At 39.1% G+C, this 17,355-nt stretch overlaps 2 protein-coding genes across 2 annotated transcripts; one reads left to right on the forward strand and one right to left on the reverse strand.

Annotated features, from left to right (window-relative positions):
* Window positions 1-191: 191 nt before the first annotated feature.
* On the reverse strand, window positions 192-12,623 carry LOC112555952 (H/ACA ribonucleoprotein complex non-core subunit NAF1-like). Its single transcript, XM_025224566.1, has 11 exons — window positions 11,974-12,623; window positions 8,857-9,218; window positions 8,310-8,531; window positions 7,857-7,956; window positions 6,401-6,494; window positions 5,847-5,929; window positions 5,404-5,564; window positions 4,963-5,014; window positions 3,768-3,907; window positions 3,181-3,206; window positions 192-2,115 (listed from the first exon to the last, which is right to left on the reverse strand). Exons 1-11 carry the CDS (start codon window positions 12,088-12,090, stop codon window positions 1,823-1,825), a joined length of 1,650 nt encoding a protein of 549 aa, XP_025080351.1. The 5' UTR covers window positions 12,091-12,623; the 3' UTR covers window positions 192-1,822.
* Window positions 12,624-12,636: 13 nt separating this feature from the next.
* Window positions 12,637-16,613, forward strand: LOC112555956 (pseudouridine-5'-phosphatase-like). The gene is made up of 5 exons (XM_025224571.1): window positions 12,637-12,821; window positions 13,340-13,465; window positions 14,357-14,449; window positions 15,363-15,595; window positions 15,704-16,613. The coding sequence occupies exons 1-5, from the start codon at window positions 12,767-12,769 to the stop codon at window positions 15,887-15,889; spliced, it is 693 nt and encodes a 230-aa protein (XP_025080356.1). The 5' UTR covers window positions 12,637-12,766; the 3' UTR covers window positions 15,890-16,613.
* The last annotated feature ends 742 nt before the right edge of the window (window positions 16,614-17,355 follow it).

The raw sequence follows: 17,355 nt of genomic DNA on the forward strand, positions 1-17,355 counted from the left end.
AAATTAGAAATTCTTTTTTATAGGTGCTAGTCTAGAGGATTTGTGGCAAGATCGCCCATTGGCAGATAAAAAAGATAAAGCAGCTGTTTTAATTAAAACCATACTAGAACATCCTGATCGGCTATCAACAGTCTAGTCTTCATAGCTGGACTGACAACAACAATAACCAAGACTACAAAGACTTAGAGCAATAAAACTACTTTTTTTAAAATCTCAGTTGGTTACCATTGAAAAAAATCAGTCTCATGCAACTGGTTCGGCATAGAATGCAGTGTACAATCCTTATTAAAAATAAATATACAGCAATATTTATAGCATAGCAAAAATCGATGAATTTAAAGGGTCAACAAGAGTGCAACATTTTTTTCTCTATGCATGGTTTAGTTTAATTTTAAACATTAAATCCCAAAATAAGAGTGTATAATCAAGCTTAATTTGTAAGACTTCGGCATTCTTACATGCTGCTCGCAAAGCAGAAAAACTTTGTACACGGAAGAAGGGTTATACAATTGAGGTATCAATAGCACCACATTCTGACTGTAAACGTCATCATGTCTTCGTAAGTTTTGCTTTATAAAGGATTTCTTTGCTTCTCTCTTTGGTCAGCTCATGGAGACACTATTTTTAGATATACCTTCACTTTCACTTTCTGCCTTTTGACAATTCCAGGTGTAATTAGGAGAAAGAAATTAGCATAAAAGTTCTCGTCCCTTTTTGTCGCACAATACCACCAGAACATATTGTTGCGATTCTCTATGCTCTATTGCCAGTGATTTTCCTGATTAACCTACTAATTCGCAATGTTCTTAGATTCTTGGTCATATGCACACACATCTTGTGTCTGGTTCACTCTATCAAGAAAGCGATAAATTTTAGTATAAAATCTCAAACACACATTCTAAAATTCTTGCAATAGTTCTAGTTGTTAACAAAGGCTTCTTGAACATACTCCGACTGAATTATTTGGACCTATGGAAAGCTTTCAACAGCGTCTGTACAAATATGTCTCGAAGCCACAACAACACAGTTTGTTTTCGTCTGTCAGTCAAAAGTCAAAGTCTAAATTTCACTAGGATTAGTTTATGTTGTAGTTCTTATTATTTTCATAAAATAGGTCAATCAAATGTTACTGCTCAACTTTTGAATGACGTGTGCACAGGTATGTGAGCTCTTATTAGTTGAGTGTAACATAATTTAGTGTTTATTGATACTGTATAAATTCTTATATGAGGCATGCTCCAGTCTAACCTTGAACTGAATCTTAAATCAGATATTCTATTTCTGAGCTCAGATTTGTGTCTGGAAAAGACAAAGAAGCAGCCAACTGCTTCATTCAGCATCACCGATGCGACACAGTGTCTCTACTACGAAAATAAAAGATTATCTGCCTGAGGCAATGCGCTGGTGATGTCACCACGACTCAGCGACTGCGTCACGCCCTCGTCTGGCGGCCAGGCAGTCCATCATCGCGACGACTTTGATGGTCAATAGTTCTCCGTCCTCACTTCAATGACTGGATGTGACTGACCACTCTGAACCCAAGCACCAGAGAAAGTGGGATTCTGGGACCAGTTTCCCTGATTCTGCTGGGGATTCCAAGGACCTGACGATGATGGCGATGACTGGAAGTCATTCCAGCTGGGTGGTGGTGGCCTGCAGATCTGAGAGGGTCCTCTGTTAAATGCTGGTCCTGAACCAAAGACAGGAGGAGCTTGCTGACTAAAACCACCAACAAAATGGGGAGCACCATTCTGAAAAAAGGGCTGCACTGCCGCTGGTGGTGGATTATGGCAGAAGTTGAAGTATGCAGGGGGAGGTATATTCACAGACGGCTGTGGTCGGTTGTGACTGGTGAGGTAAGACTGTGAGCGACAAAAGTGTCTGCTTCGCTGCATGATGTGGAACAAGGTGGAGCTGAGAACACAGGCCCACTCAGCATGCCTTGTTCAAATGCCCTGCGCCAATGGCCTTGGTTATTGTTAGTTGTGTCTGGTAGTCCATCATGTCTTAAGGACATTCTAGGACTGTTGCAAGAAAATCTTTTAGAGAAGCGATCTGAAGGGAGCCATTGACCACTGGGAGCTGAAGGTCCTCCAGAACTTGTCTGCGATATATCTGTACAAGATGAAAGAAGGCAAAAAATAAGGAAACAATAAAAGCACTTTAGAAATAGTTTAAGAAAACTCCAGACATTCTGGACTGGCACTAACAACTATGCCAAATCACACCATTGTAGTGAAACAAGACTAACACCTACAATAACACTAACCATGTCTGCTGGGTATGGTTTGTATGCCAAATCACACTACATGCAGTGAAAGAAGAATAACACCATCTTTTGATATATATCATGTCGTCTGGGTATGGAACATACAGAAATAATCTTAGCTGTTAGTTGATTGTGATAAAACTGCTTTCTGGACACTAGGAGGCAACAAAATATGACAATGTAGGTAAATAAGGAGAGACTTGCATGGTAGTGCACCTCTCGTTACCACCTGTTCGTTAGTGTAACAGTATCCTTGAAAGACTGTAAGAGTATCAAGGTCAGTGGGGCAGCCAGGATCATTGCATTTACTGTATTTTATGTTTATTCATTTTAATGGCTTCACCTTGATGGATTTCCTTGATGCTATCATGTTAAGTTTTGACTAGACGTTATTTGTGAAATTCTTACAAAATTTGCTACAATAGCTTATTTCTCTTAAGCCTGTTGAGGTAAGTCTTTTGGACTTTGATGAGTTTTTATTCAGATTGTTTTACTTGGTTTTTGTCTTGTGATGCAAATTAAGCACAATCTGATGTCTAATATAAGTTTGTAGGTGAATGAATGTTAAGATATCAATGACAATTTTTTTCTGTCCCGATTTGATGTTTCCCTTCTAGTTGGCGCCAGATCTTGCCGAGACTTCCAAAAGGTCAGAAGAATGCAAAAATATAGAATGCAACTGCTAGAGATTGAGTTTCTTTTATGGGTTAATTATGAATGTAGGTAAATGTATATGTTTTATAGCTGTAATGTGTCTCATTCATTTTATTTTGCTGACGAATTTTTGACACCCACTTTTTTTTTTAGTTCAGATTTTGTTGGTGTTTTATCTCCTCCAAAAGCAACTGTAGAGCGACAGTAATTAGCTCTCACTTTTTATCTTTGATATGAAGCTCTATTCAATTTCTTACCTCTATGATTCTTTTTCCTCTGATTCCTGCAAAAGAATAATTGTTACTCATTACCAAAACATATATTAAGCAAAACATAAGATGTCCCTGTTAAATCTCACCTAAAGTCTGCGAAATTCTACTTTTGAATGTTCATCAATTATCAGTATTTAACTTTCATTAAAAAAAATTCCAACTAGCACATAACATACTTATGATAGATTTTAGAAAAGTTGTGTATGTGGTGTATTGTGCGGGTTTTAGGAGCCTTCTATAAAGGCCAAAGCATTCAATAATAAAAATGTGCAACTGGCCACATAACTATTAGTATTATCACTTTGATCAAAGCCTGGGTACTCAGGCTACTGGAATGGGTTAGGGTAAGGCACTGGAATTGATCTTCATGACCTCAAGCTAATGCACATCTTTATCCTTGTTTAGGGAAAAAGCTTCTTTCTTTCTTTTTTTTTTTCTTTTTCGTGCAGACCATGATGTCTAGATTTAAATTTGATCCAAACTTATTTTATTCATTGATAATAAATATCAATAAGATATACTTAAAAAGATAAATTTATACAGACAATGTGGCTGAAATGAGCTGTGCTTACCTGAGCTTTTTTTCACCAGTCGGTGCAGATGTACGGCTGCTTTCTGGCGAATCTTGAGCCTCTTTTGCTTCAGCCTCACACCGTCCTCTGCGCTTGGCCTTGGCTCTGCGTTCCTCCTCATCATCGGAATATTCAATCATCTGCTCATTCAACACAAACAGTATCCATCACACCAGGACTGTTTTTTACCCAGCCCTTTAAGGGTTAAATACCTATTAACTATTTCCTAGGATTTCACGTGTGCAGAAGCAGACTTCTTAATAATCAAGGCTTGTTTCACACATTGTAATGCGATCAGAACAGCGTCACAAAACACATTGCGCAGTTCGTAAATAAATAGGGGAAGAAACTGTTGGTACCTTAAGGCATTGGTCTATAAATTACTTCCCGTATGAAATAGTCACCCAATCTGGTATTTTGTCATATTTGAAAGTGGGCAACATCTCAATTTATCAATGCCATATTTGAGACTGTGGCAGTTACTCAATTTGACATGAATTTGTACTGCAATAGCCAAAAATGATAAGAAAATATTTGAAATATTTGAAGTCTAATGTATATTCTAATAAAATATTTGGCACTTTATGTTGGTATGTTGTGTATTTTTTTTTAATTTCTACCTTATAACCTACTTTTATGACAGGAGCTCTCTGTTTTATACAGTCACCATTTTTCATTTGAATTTAGCACAAGCAAACAAAAACTATACCTCTTGCAAATTCCATCACTTAACGTTTAAAAAATGCTATTTAAAATGGCTTGTCAATGATAACTGTCTTTATTGTAGGTTTATAGATGCAACAATTAAAACCCATTGTACTTTGTGCCACCATTCTGGTTCAAAGCAATGAATTGCTCAGCTATTTGTGAGGAATAAATTAAATGGTTTGGTCAAAATGGGAAAGAGACTGTCAAATCGTGCATATCAAACCAACCACCAGTCAGTGTCTGCACATCAGACCTTGGTGCTCTAACCCCTTTGCTCTCTGCTTTCCCCCCTAAATGGTTAGTATTGAAACGAAAACTTTTACTGTAATCGTGAATTCAAAACACAAAATACCTTACTCACCTATGATCATAGACACAAGAGGATATGAATACTAACCCAACAATGACAAAATGGATATTATTTCTGAAAAAGAATATGTTTAAAAGAAAGAGAACACTTCTATAAGAACATAATGCAACTACACACGTCAGCTGTGGGTTCATTGTTGTCTTTCCATGAAGCATCGGAGCCTTTCAGTCTGCAAAACAGAATATAGCTAGGTCACTGGCAGCCTCTACACATGAACGTGTATTTAAGTTCGTGCTCCACACTTTCACATTTCTACTATCATATGTGACAGTTGGAGTCAACAAATACCATCGATATACAAAAAAATAGCAATCAGTGAGAAGATTAGTGCTGCTGCCAAGATATTACAATACTGACCAACAGGCAATTAATGTGCATGCCAACTCAGTCAATTGAAGACTGATTATCAAGGATGACAGTGGAGACAAAAGTCATAGATAAAGGAACAAAAAACTGATTTTCATGCACACCTGCTCTGAATTACATTTCCATCCTGGCCTTTAAAATGCTAAATATGGGCATATGTCAAAGCATAGTTGTGACATTACCCAAACATACCTTTTCAGCTGCTCTACAAAGATGTAATGTGTAATTTCAGGCATTTCAGGAGCAAAATAGACTGGCATACCCATCTGTATGCCTTTTTTCTTAATGTCATCAGGTGAGTTGAAACGAATTGAGTAGTATGGTCTGACAACAGGTCCAAAAACCTCAAACACCTGTATAAATGTGAAAAAAAATAATCATGTGTACCTCTACAGGGTGCGGGTGCTTAAATTGTTTTACTATTTTATGCTTCATGGAAGTAACCATCAACATTTCAGACACTTTTGCGTATTTCAAGTTGTTCTAAGTTTTAATTTAACTTAGAAACAGTATATACATAGTATCTTCATCAAAATGTGCCGTTACAGTATGCTTCAAGATAAATACAAAGTTTACTCTTTCAAAGAATACATCTGAGCAAAATATGAAAAATAAGCAAATAGATTTTGCCTTACCTGACCAATCGGAGTTCGATTCTCCCCAAAAAATACTGTGTCATCCTGAACAGATGAGATTCCTGGTCGACTGTGAATCACAACTGTAAAGCCAAGTAATAATTTCAAAATTATTTGATGTACAAAAACTTCCCTCCCCCAAAAAAAAACTTTCAACTTTGTACTGTAAGGAATGACATAAGAAATACCACATCAAATGTTGATGACCAAAAGCAAAGACCTAAAAAACAAAAGTCTCTCACTGGAAAACCACGCTGTAAATGTATTCTGGTTTGCTTTAGTGTTTGTGTAAAACTAAACCTGCCAAAATTATTGCCTATTTGTAATTTACTTTGTGTATGAGTAGTGTATGCTGTAGAAGTGAGCATGTCTATTATTCTGTTATATGTAAATGTGGGTGCATAAATCCCTAAATAGATAAGACAGACACAACTGATGTAACCCTTTATCATGCTTTTCCTGTTAATATGTATATTACCTATATATATATATGTGTTATCACATACAATAGATGGCAAGAACTTCATGATATAATTCAGATATAACAGACCTACCTTGCACACCCACTACCCCAGATACTATCCCTACTTCTTCCATCTGGGTGTTGGCATCAACATCAATGGTCAGCTCCTCAATAGGTGGCAGTTCCTGTGAGCAAAACAAATCTTATAGCTGATGCCATGATGGGCATTTTACATTCATTCCAACAGCAACCCAAAAGTAGTCGTGTCCTGACAGAATTATTATCAATCCATTCACTCAAATTTTCATCCCTGCACAATCTCCAAATCTAGGGTGCCAGCACTTGGATGATCCCCACACAGGAGACTGACAGTCAGCTCTCCCATATGACACTTCAAAGGCATCACCCAACAACATGGCGCAGCCTACTTGAACTACCTCAGACCTGCGTTTGAGATAGTAAGCAAACGAGTGTTTTGCAACCTGAAATTTTGTTTTGACATGATTCGGGAAGACAGTCTTGGTCATTTAAGCCCAATTTACTGTCTGGCTTGCTTTTTTCCTGTAAATAGTTTGAAGAGATTTGTACTAAAGAATATTCAGTCATAAACTATTAACTGTCAATGCATAAAACTTTAGAAGATTTCAGATTTTCTGCACAAAGTTCTTCTCCGATGTCATTAATCCAGCTTAATAAGCATAATCAATAATCTATACAACTTTTCCCAAAAGGTATAGTTTAAAATAAAACTGAGTTCAATTATAAATAGTTCACTGTGCACGTATAAAAGATTTCAACAGATTTTATGAGTAATATCATTTTGCTGCACAAACTACTTTTCAAATATTGATAACCCTGCTGTATAATCAAAATCAATAATCTAAATTTGTTCCAAACTGTACAGTTACAAAAATAATTTAGCGTCAAAACCCACTTCATCCTCACTTCTTTTGGGAAGTGGAAAGCCAAGTAGTTAAAGCACTGATGTGTGAGCATGAAGACATACTGGTTCAATACATATGTGAAAAAATAAACTTGCCCCAGTCAACCCACTGGTCAGGAATGGGTACCTGGCTCTACAGACCAGCGGTTCTTAAAATGTGGTCTTATCATCTTTTCATTGCATTAACATTTAATTAATAAAGAACTTTGAAAAGTATGGGATTTTATGTAAACTTACTATTATACTACTGTCACAAAAGTACATTAAGTTTTAAAATGTAATGAAACAAATGTGGCCATTTAAATTTGAAATTCACGGTACAGAATGATTATAGGTCTTGGTGGTCTGCTGTATCTTTTACTCTAATTAAGTGCATGGTCTGTGGTCCGAAATACTTTGAGAACCACTGCTATAGAGGGTTGGTGAAAGGAAAAGCAGCGAGAGGGAGACAGCCTTCGCAACCCCAAAAAACAAAAAAACAAAAAAACTGGTCTGGGTTAGCCTCTTACGTTTCACCTTCTAGAGATCCAATAAGGTTAGGATGTGACCTTTTGACCTCACTACAACTTGCTACATGTGAGTATAAGGTGACAGCAAACCTTACCTCAGGAAAGAGTTCTCCTGTAGTGCGAATATCTTCAAAATCAAAACAATTTTTCTTGAGGTTCTTGTCATCCTCCTCATCACTGGCCTCCTCCTTAACTCTGTAAATGCAAGATGACAACAGTTCACGTTATTCCCTCCAGAATTATATAGGAGCACAGTGTGTCCATGTAGTGTATAGGTGCGACATACCAAATATGTATCAGTATGACACATAACTAGACTCACATATTTTTATGCTTTAAAATGTAAATCTGTTGTCAGCTGAATGTGGTGCATGTATTACAAAGTGGCACTCATTATTTTTTTAGCTTTCTCTGGCAACTGAATGGTACCTGCAGGAACTAATGCAGAACCTCTCAGTGTTAATCCAAATGCCCAGTACATAGCCCCATTCATTGCCAGTCTCATGATGTGCCCTCGTTTGTTGCCAATCAAAATGCTGTGTACATACCCCTTTTTCTTTGTTGCCAAACCTCTTTGGTCCTCATCAGACAGAGAAGAAGTGTCTGTATCACTGTCAGGGGAGTGGGTTTCCTCGTCCTCAGAGTTACTGTCCTGGGTTATTCTGTATTCCTCCTTGGTGATGGTTATTTCTTGGGAATACTGTTGTATCTTCTGTAAAATGCTCTTGCGTATCCTGGTGATGCTGAATGTTTCCATCTCTTTTCCAGATCTGAGGTCAGAAACAGAATATCTGATTTAAGATTCAGTTCAGGCGGATTAGACTGAAGTAGGCTTCATATAAGAATTTATACAGTATCAATGAACACTAAACTATGTTACATTCGACAAATAAGAGCTCACACACATACATGTGCACACATATGCAAATAAATGTCGGTGACATAACAGAAGCAGAGATTTAATACACAGGCCTCACTAACGCTGCTTACCAGTTAAATGTTCACATTTTATATCCCCGTTGAACAGCAATCAATTTTATACTGACCTCGGCTTGGCTGCACAATAACTTCATTTAAAATAAGTTAAAAACTTACTTGGAGGTGAGTATAACTGACGACAACCACTCTGCCTTCTCGAAAATTTCCTGCTGCTGCTCCGCAACAGTTCCCCCCGGCAATGGACTGAAGTGACGATTCTCAACGGTAGAGATGACTTGTCTGCTGTTTCTCGAAGACGACCAGAACTGGACCGGTGGCACGGTGGGGTCTTCCAGCTGCTGCCTCGCACTTCTTACTGCCGGAATACACTTTTGCTCCTTCTCTTGTCGTTTGGCAGAATCAGCCTCTTGTTTGCACCACACTCCTCTCTCTTTTATCTCTACACAACCAGACCGCAAATGGCAGCCGGTAGTGACACCTTCTAAACGGAAGGAGCTTCCCTTTCTCAGACCTGCTGCCTGTGACAAAATCACTCAGAGAAGACGTCTCTGATAGAACACGAGGGAAAGCCTCGACTACAGTTCTGTCCTAGCACGTGGCCCCTCTGAACTACATCAACCTGTCCTAACCCTATTACATCCCACCGCGCTATACTCGGGATATTACCACCCCTCTGTCGCGACACCTGTCTAGTTCTGTCATTCAATACCAGTGTCCAGTCGGTGGTTACGAAAGCAAACGCTGTTCTCCGGGCTAAGTAGACCTACCTACGAAATACTGACATCATGATGGCGGTCATACGTAAGGGTCCAGGCTTAGTTAATGCCAGGGGGATAAACATTATTCGTACCTCTTTTGTCCTCTCAAAGCCTGGAATCGCCCTAGGGCGAATGCTACCCTTCTCTGATGTTTTTATTACTAGCTTCGGCCCTGTTTTGAACCAGGCTGGCTCATGACAACGTGCGATTTTATATACATACACGAGCTGTGTGACCACGCAATGACTCTTACGCCCTCGGGTACTTACCTCACGTGACCCAAGTGAGGACTGGTCGTAATTTCAGGTCATCGACTAATCGGATTAGAATGAAAAATAAGTCGTGGTTGTTTTAGACCAGTGGTTCTTAACCGGGGTTCGATCGAACCCTAGGGTTTCGGTGAGTCGGTCTCGGCCTCTCAGGGGTTCGGCAGAGCCTCCGCCACGGAGGTCAAGACACACCCTCAATTCGTGATGACACTAGAGAAGGGTTCGGTGAATGTGCATATGAAACTTGTGGGTTCGGTACCTCAAAAAAGGTTAAGAACCACTGTTTTAGACATTTTGGGTTTACAGTTTTGTTACGAATATCATCAACTTTTGAAAGTGCATTTTTCAAAATGTTAGTTTTCTTCTACCTTTTCTTTATGCTTTTCGGGAAAAAGAAAATTAAAATAAATGCTGACAAAGACCGGCCCCGCGTACATCATCTCCACATGCCCCTCCCTCTCGATCATCAGCCTGTCCTTGGACAAAGTTTTGTTCTCGCTTGATACCTCGCGGCGAGTTGCGAGGTTTGGGTGTGTTACGTGACTTTTGACATCTTCACTGACACACCACCCAGACAGTGAAGAGTACCCAGGATTTGTGTACACGTAATGATGGGGGTGGAGGGGCAGGGGTGGACTAGCGGGTGCTAGTGGACCGGACACGCATGACTTGTCAACGAGGAGTCGTTACGAAAGGTGAAGATAAGAAAACCCCGGGCACTGGCTGACCCGTGTAAACGTACTTATTACGTAATGCTTGCCCTCGTTATCGCGTTTGCTTCAAGGAGGTTCAACAAAGGCGTTGGCAATGGATTGGACATGTGCTCCGCCAGCAGACAGCAGACCTCTCTAGTCGCCCTACGCACCTTATACTCAGGGACCTGAGCCTCGTTCGATTTCTCTCCATTCCCTGCTAGTTGGGCATGGACTCTCGATCCACACTTGAAATATGGCGCCGCAAATGGTGGTGGGTGCTGTCCTGTCACACTCACAACTCGCACGGTGATGTCACCGTAAAGCAACCCAAAGCTTTCCTGTACTACTGTGAATATTATATTTTTCACTAACGTACATCTCTTAAAAAAAAATACCATCCCTGACCATCCCTGCCCCCCACTCCACATTTTTGCCCTTGACAACGGACTGTATAGTTTGCCTAATGATAGATCTGTTGTCATCGCTCACCACGTGTATATAGACTATAGAAGATGAGGTCATATAATCTGTACCCGTCTTGCCTAGTCATGGCGGTTTTCAAACTCTCTATAACTTTCCACAGCGTCCAGTTTTACTTGATAACAATCACTTGACTGATTTACATTGCATCGCACTTACTTAATTGTCATTACTTTCAATATTAAAGCTTGTATATATATGTACAATAAAGTTTGCAGTACACGGCATCCTTAGTGCTGTTGCTAATCGCTGTTGCTAATCACCGATGTAGAGTATTATTTTACTTGGTAACACTGAAATGCGAGCTGGATAGTGTGACAAAACACATCCCAGTTATGCTCGAGATGAAAGAAAGACCTCGGGCATCTAACAAAGTCAACCAGTCAAACCCTACTCACAGCTCAATTAATTGCCGAGATTTCATTTGAGTTTCACGTGGACTGCGTCCTTATTTAGGCAGATAAAACTAAAATCACAGTTATAGTCAAGCAGCCGAGCTAGCAAGGATTGTGTCGCGTAACCGTTAGTTAACAGTGACATTTCCACACAGAAACATCCACAGTTTTGTATGTGGAGTCTTCACATCGAGCAGACGACAACTGGAAAGAAGGTCACGTGTGTGTGTGTGTACAAAGCCACGTGGGTTGGAGATTAAGTCACATGACCAAGTGGCCAATCACAAGGCTCGGGTAGGGTCTCTACTTAGCATCGTTTCAGCAAAAATAAATTCGCTGCCTGGTCCGCTCAAACATTGCCTGGGATACCAGCCTGGCCAGGATTTTGAAAACAATGTCTATGTTGCGATGAATAAATTTTATGAAGTTGGACCACGAGAGGGAAAGAACTATAAGAGCTTGGATGGCAGAGAGGGAGTCTGAAATAATCAAAAAGTTGAAGAGTGATGAACGTGCTGCAAGGCAAGAAAGATGGCGGGAAGTTCCGCAGAAAAGATAGAGCAGCCTTCCGCAAGTGGGGCTTAAGAACCCCGTTGCGGTTGGCAGGATGAAACTGCTGCTGCAGCTACAGGTCACAGATGGAACAGAAACGACGATTATAGCCAGAGAGAAGTACCTGAAAGCGTTGAAGAAAGATTAGGTCACTGGTGTCACCTTTTCTGGAGGCTGTGAGATCAAGACGAATCTCTGGAACATGGCAGGGATCGACCTCGAATGCAGAGAGCAACGTCATCTACATACAACGTCACTACATACAACGTCATCTACATATGACGAAGTCTCCAAACCTGGACAGATTTCAAGATGGAATGTATTTTGATGTTGACAAGAGCTAGAGAAAGAAAGCTGCCCTGTGGGACCCCCATTTCCTGTTCCTGAGGATCAGACACGGATATAGACCCTACTCGGACTTTAAAGAGGCGGTGGTGTCGTAATTAAAGCCTTCTCAAAAACAAAACAAAACAAAAAACACCCCTAAAACATGTTCATTACCGACAAATGCATCCCTGTTGTGGACACCATCATGATACTCATAGGGGCGCTCGTGTCTGCTATCTACGCCGGAAATGTTCGGACGATTCATCTTTCTATTAACTATCTTTGCTTAAATGCTGTAAGCACGTACATCACCAGCTTTACGTGAGGGCTGTGCCCCATTTCCTCTCCCTCGTTGTCTTAGCTTCCCCCTCTACCAAATCAGGTACTCATTCCCGACAGCTGGGGCGTTTGTTGCACTTCTCGGGTTTCGAACCGGCTTGCTTCTTAATTTTAGTCCGGACTCCAGCGCTCTAACCAAAGACGAGATAGAAGTTCGTGCTCTAACCACTCGGCTATTCGCTTGCCTGTAAGAGCTAAATGGGAACAGAACAGTTTGGAACAAAGAACATTTGAGGATCGAGACATCAACGATGACGAAGCCGAAAATCACGCACGTTGTTTTTGATGTTGATGGACTATTGATAGGTATGCTGATAAATACAATAGTCCCGTTTTATTGAGCTTTTGAGTTATGCCACATTCAGTATATTCATTACTTTCCGCATTTTATTTTTTGTTTAATCACACGGTGTCTGTTTCCAGCCACTCATAGGATTTACACACAACTACTTTAGTCCAACGTACGCACTTCAGTCTTCAGTAGATCGTGCATAGACAGATGGATCACGAAGAACATGAAATTTAAAATTCGTTTACTTTTAGCATGGGGATTTGCTTATTGCGTCGGTAACTTTAACGGTAATAATAATATGTGTACTTTGTGCAGTATCACGACCAAGATATGTCTATGATCAGTAATGATAGATGAACATTAGATAACAGGGGACAGATCATTTTGTAGACGATTAGATTGTAAGAAGACACGAAATGCCTCTTTTTTGGATTGTAACTGTGAAGCTTTGCATGCTGTGAACAATTTTTCCTTATTCTTTCTGGTGTTAATGGTATTAGGTATTTAATGCAATTATTATATATATTTCTAGACACCGAGAGTATATACAGCAAAGTAATTGAAGAAATTTGTTCTGAATATGGGAAGACATTCACCTGGGAGATCAAGGCTCAGCAAATGGGGCAAACAGAACATGCGGCAGCTATTATCATTATTGGTAAGTGGAAAGTTGGAGACGTGTGTGTGTGCAAGAGAGAGAGAGAGACATCATATAGATATATAGCCCTATGTGTATGCATTCCTTGTATCTTCATGAAGCATTGACACAGCTAGCTATTAATTTTTTAAAATACTCAATAATATTATATCTTATATGGGAGAGAGCAATTGCATTCCAAAGCTGACTCATTTCTTTACAAGATCTGCCCCTTTAGAGTCCTTAGAAGCAAACTTTCTGATCTGTTTCAACTAAAACTCATGCTGGTAAAAAAAAAAAAAAAAAGAGGTCATTTAGTGAGAGGAAGCATATCTTCAAATTAAACTTAGAAGAACTAAAAGGTGCAGGGTGACATGATCCAGCAACTGAGATTATATCAAAACAAAGCACATCTATAAACAGGTGCCATATGCAGAGAAAGAACAACATGCATATACATTTTTTCCAAGATGTTGTAACTATTTTTTCTTGTAATATTTTTAAATTGCCTAAAACGTGGCTGACACCAAGACTATACCATCATGATGTTATTTTGTTGAAAGTCTCTGAAACTCACAGCCATTAGTAGAAATTTCCTTTTGTAGACAGGTCTTATTCACTTCTGTATCTCCTCTACCCCCCCCGACCCCAACCAAAAAAAAAAAAAAGTCCATTCATTGACTTAGCTGGTGTATATAAGCATATTCAAAGTTTATCCTCTGAAAAACTTCAGTGTTTTAAGGCACACAATAGTACAAAATTTTGGTTTCTCAGTTTCAGAATATGTGTACATGTCTTTTGTGATTTTAGACACTTGTTAGGAACATTTATTATTAGTAAATTGTTATTGCTCTTTTCCTTTAATGTGTGGGACTTGTTAATAACTTAAGAACCTTTCTTCATGGCTTGTAGATGCTCTGCAGCTTCCTTTAACACCAGATGAATACATCAATCGCTGCAAAAAGAAGTTTGAAGTTCTTTTCCCAACTGTACCATTGATGCCTGGTAAGTAAGTTACATTCATTGACATTGTTTCTTAATTATGGAATGCAAAGGTTAAGATAGAGTTAAAATTGTTTGGAATTTTCACACTGTCAGGTATGATGATGATAATAATTTTTCTTCTTGTTCCTATTCACCCCCAATGGAATATTGGATCTGGTTCTGGGTGTGCCTTACTGTGGACGGATCTCTTCTTGGTTCATCTCCCAGTACTTTGCTCTGAGCTTGTCTTTTTCTTGCTGGTCTTGACATTGGTGGATCTTCTGCGTCAGCTCTTTCCTTTCCTCTATCTTTTGCCAGGTTTCTACAGTCAGCTATTCCTTGTGCTGTTTTTCTTTCTTTCCCAGAACTTCATGTCCAGAGTAGATGATAGTCTCCCCTGAAGAAAGTCTTGTCTGGCTGCTGCACACTTGTCTTGCACAGACTGAGGAGCTTGAGTTCTTCCTTTCCTAGGCTACCTGAGCTGATTTTTCTCTCTCCTATAGGGTTCTGATGTTCCAGGTCCCTATGCTGGTTTTTGCCTTGGCCTTGAGAAGATGGGTTGACAAGCTGACTTCCCGAGGGCTTTCACCAACATGCGTCATAGGCCCTTCTGAAGAGGGATTCTTCCCTTTAATCTCATCTGGCATTTTCTAGTTAACAATTTTGTATGTTATGTTGCATGCGTCTGTGTCTATTTTTTTTTTTTCATAAAGCACCATGAGCCTGTCCATAGGACCAGGATATGGCGCTATACAAGTTCACTATAATATTAATAATAAATACTGGCGTAAGGCTTATTTTGGTTTGAAATTCCTAGGAGAAGAGCATGATTACTGTCAGACTAAGAAAAAAAGATAAATGATGAAGCTACAATAAAATTAGTCTTTTTCTTTTTATTTATTTTCTTTTTATTTATTTACTTTTTTGTCTACAGGTGCAGAAAAGCTAGTTCGTCATCTACACAAACATGGCATTCCTATGGCCTTGGCATCAGGGTCAGACAGGCACAACTTTGACCTCAAAACAAAAAACCACCAAGAGCTTTTTAGCCTGTTTCATCACACTGTGCTTAGCAGTAGTGACTCAGAGGTAAAACATGGCAAGCCATCCCCTGACTGCTTCTTTGTGGCAGCAGCGCGATTTGAGGAGCCAGTCAAATCCGAAAATGTGAGTTACATTTCATTTTGTCATCTTGTTGTTTAGATGTGTATATATACTTTAACATGAATGGGTGCTTGAATCTTTCTTCTGTTCTTTTCCATTTTTTTTTTGTAGGTACTGGTTTTTGAAGATGCTCCAAATGGTGTACAAGCAGCCATTGCTGCTGGAATGTATGTGGTGTGGGTGCCAGATCCTCGAGCAGATAGATCCCTGCTTGACAGAGCCTCTGGTATTGTCCTAGACTCTCTACAAGACTTCAGACCAGAAGACTTTGGGTTCCCATCTTACAACTCTATATGAAATAGGTTGCCAATAGTAATTCCGTTGTTATTTGGTTCCAATTAGACCAATAAATCATATTGACCACTCAGTCCGAGGATTTACTTGTTTTATTGCACATGATCTCTTTTTTGGTTTTTGCAGTTCTGCCATATTCTGATATACATGGCTGGAGATATTCTAGAAATGTTTGGTGACTGTGTTGATTGGAATTCAAAACACTAATAAATCTTGTCATTTTTTTTAAATAAGTGAAGGCAGTCAATGAAAGTAAAAGAATGACTTTTTATGTTGTAACACTAATTTAACTCATGAAATGAAAAGCGATAAGGCACAATGATCTTTCCTGTAGTTACCGGTCCATACAGTGAACATGTATCTTTTCTGTAAACATTACTCCTAACACCCTTTTCCACAATTCTAGTCCTTTTTCACAGTCTTCTCTGCTTATCTTCTTTTTTGCAATATCAGCGTATGTGCTTTACAAATTTTGTATTATTATATTATGTGTTGCCATGTATGGAGACAAACCTAGAAATGGTTTTTTATGTTTTATATTTATTCAATAGGCAACATTTGCACAAAGTTTGAATGAAACTTTTGAGGAAAGTGGTGGAATTTTAAAAGTACTTAAATGTACTTGTAGTATACGGGGACCTTAATCATTATGATGCCTTCAGTGATTTTTTAAAATTTATACATTTTAACTTTTTTACAAAAGAATAAAGTATTTTTTGAACTATAATCATCTTCATAGCATCATGTCATAATTTGGTTATGATAAACAGTTCACAAATAAAGCAGTAGTATGATTTATATGTGCTGTTGTACATATAGAGATACCGCCACTCTATTCAATACAATTTTATTGATCCCCAGGGACAATTCAAGATAATGCTTGTACTAGCAATAATATATACGTATACATGATATAAAAGAGGTAATATAAATATTCATGTTGAAATAGTGTCTCTATCACTCACACATTCTCTCTCCCATACACACACATTCCCAACAACAGCAGATACAGTGAGTGACTCCAGGCCACCTCAGCCTAGTACAAGATGACGGCCAGTAGAGTTTATCAAGTGAATGGCATGTAGAATGAATTAGTTGTGGTGACGATTGGTTCTGCATACAGGCATCGCATACCTACAACCAGAACGCAAGAGTGAAAACTCACATGTCAACACTTGATCAGAAATACAGAGGATGCATGCTGCCTTCCCGAAGATTTGGTGATAACAAAAGGCTGTCAGATCCTTTTGCCTGGTTCCGGTGATCTTAAAACAGATATTAGCAAGGGAGACAAGACTGTTCTGCTCCCTAGGTCGAGGCTGTTGAACCAAGAGATGAAAGGAAAAGTGATGAGACTTTTAGTAAAGAACTGATAGAACCGAGTGAGTATGACAGAGCTGACAGAGAAAGATCTGAATTTCCATAAGAGGTATAGACTTTGATGGCTTTTACGGAGGATCATGTCAGTG

This window comes from Pomacea canaliculata, linkage group LG14 (assembly GCF_003073045.1).
Source record: "Pomacea canaliculata isolate SZHN2017 linkage group LG14, ASM307304v1, whole genome shotgun sequence".
Lineage (NCBI taxonomy): Eukaryota > Metazoa > Mollusca > Gastropoda > Architaenioglossa > Ampullariidae > Pomacea > Pomacea canaliculata.

What these genes read in the sequence shown, in the direction of transcription:
- LOC112555956 (XM_025224571.1), top strand. Translation starts at nt 12,767, where the DNA reads ATGACGAAGCCGAAAATCACGCACGTTGTTTTTGATGTTGATGGACTA. An exon ending in GGCAGCTATTATCATTATTG is followed by an intron (nt 13,466 to 14,356) that starts GTAAGTGGAAAG and finishes CATGGCTTGTAG; the next exon opens with ATGCTCTGCAGCTTCCTTTA. An exon ending in AGCCAGTCAAATCCGAAAAT is followed by an intron (nt 15,596 to 15,703) that starts GTGAGTTACATT and finishes TTTTTTTTGTAG; the next exon opens with GTACTGGTTTTTGAAGATGC.
- LOC112555952 (XM_025224566.1), bottom strand. Translation starts at nt 12,090, where the DNA reads ATGACGTTGCTCTCTGCATTCGAGGTCGATCCCTGCCATGTTCCAGAG. An exon ending in ATCGAACTCCGATTGGTCAG is followed by an intron (nt 5,565 to 5,846) that starts GTAAGGCAAAAT and finishes ACATTTATACAG; the next exon opens with GTGTTTGAGGTTTTTGGACC. An exon ending in ACAATGAACCCACAGCTGAC is followed by an intron (nt 3,908 to 4,962) that starts GTGTGTAGTTGC and finishes TTGAATGAGCAG; the next exon opens with ATGATTGAATATTCCGATGA.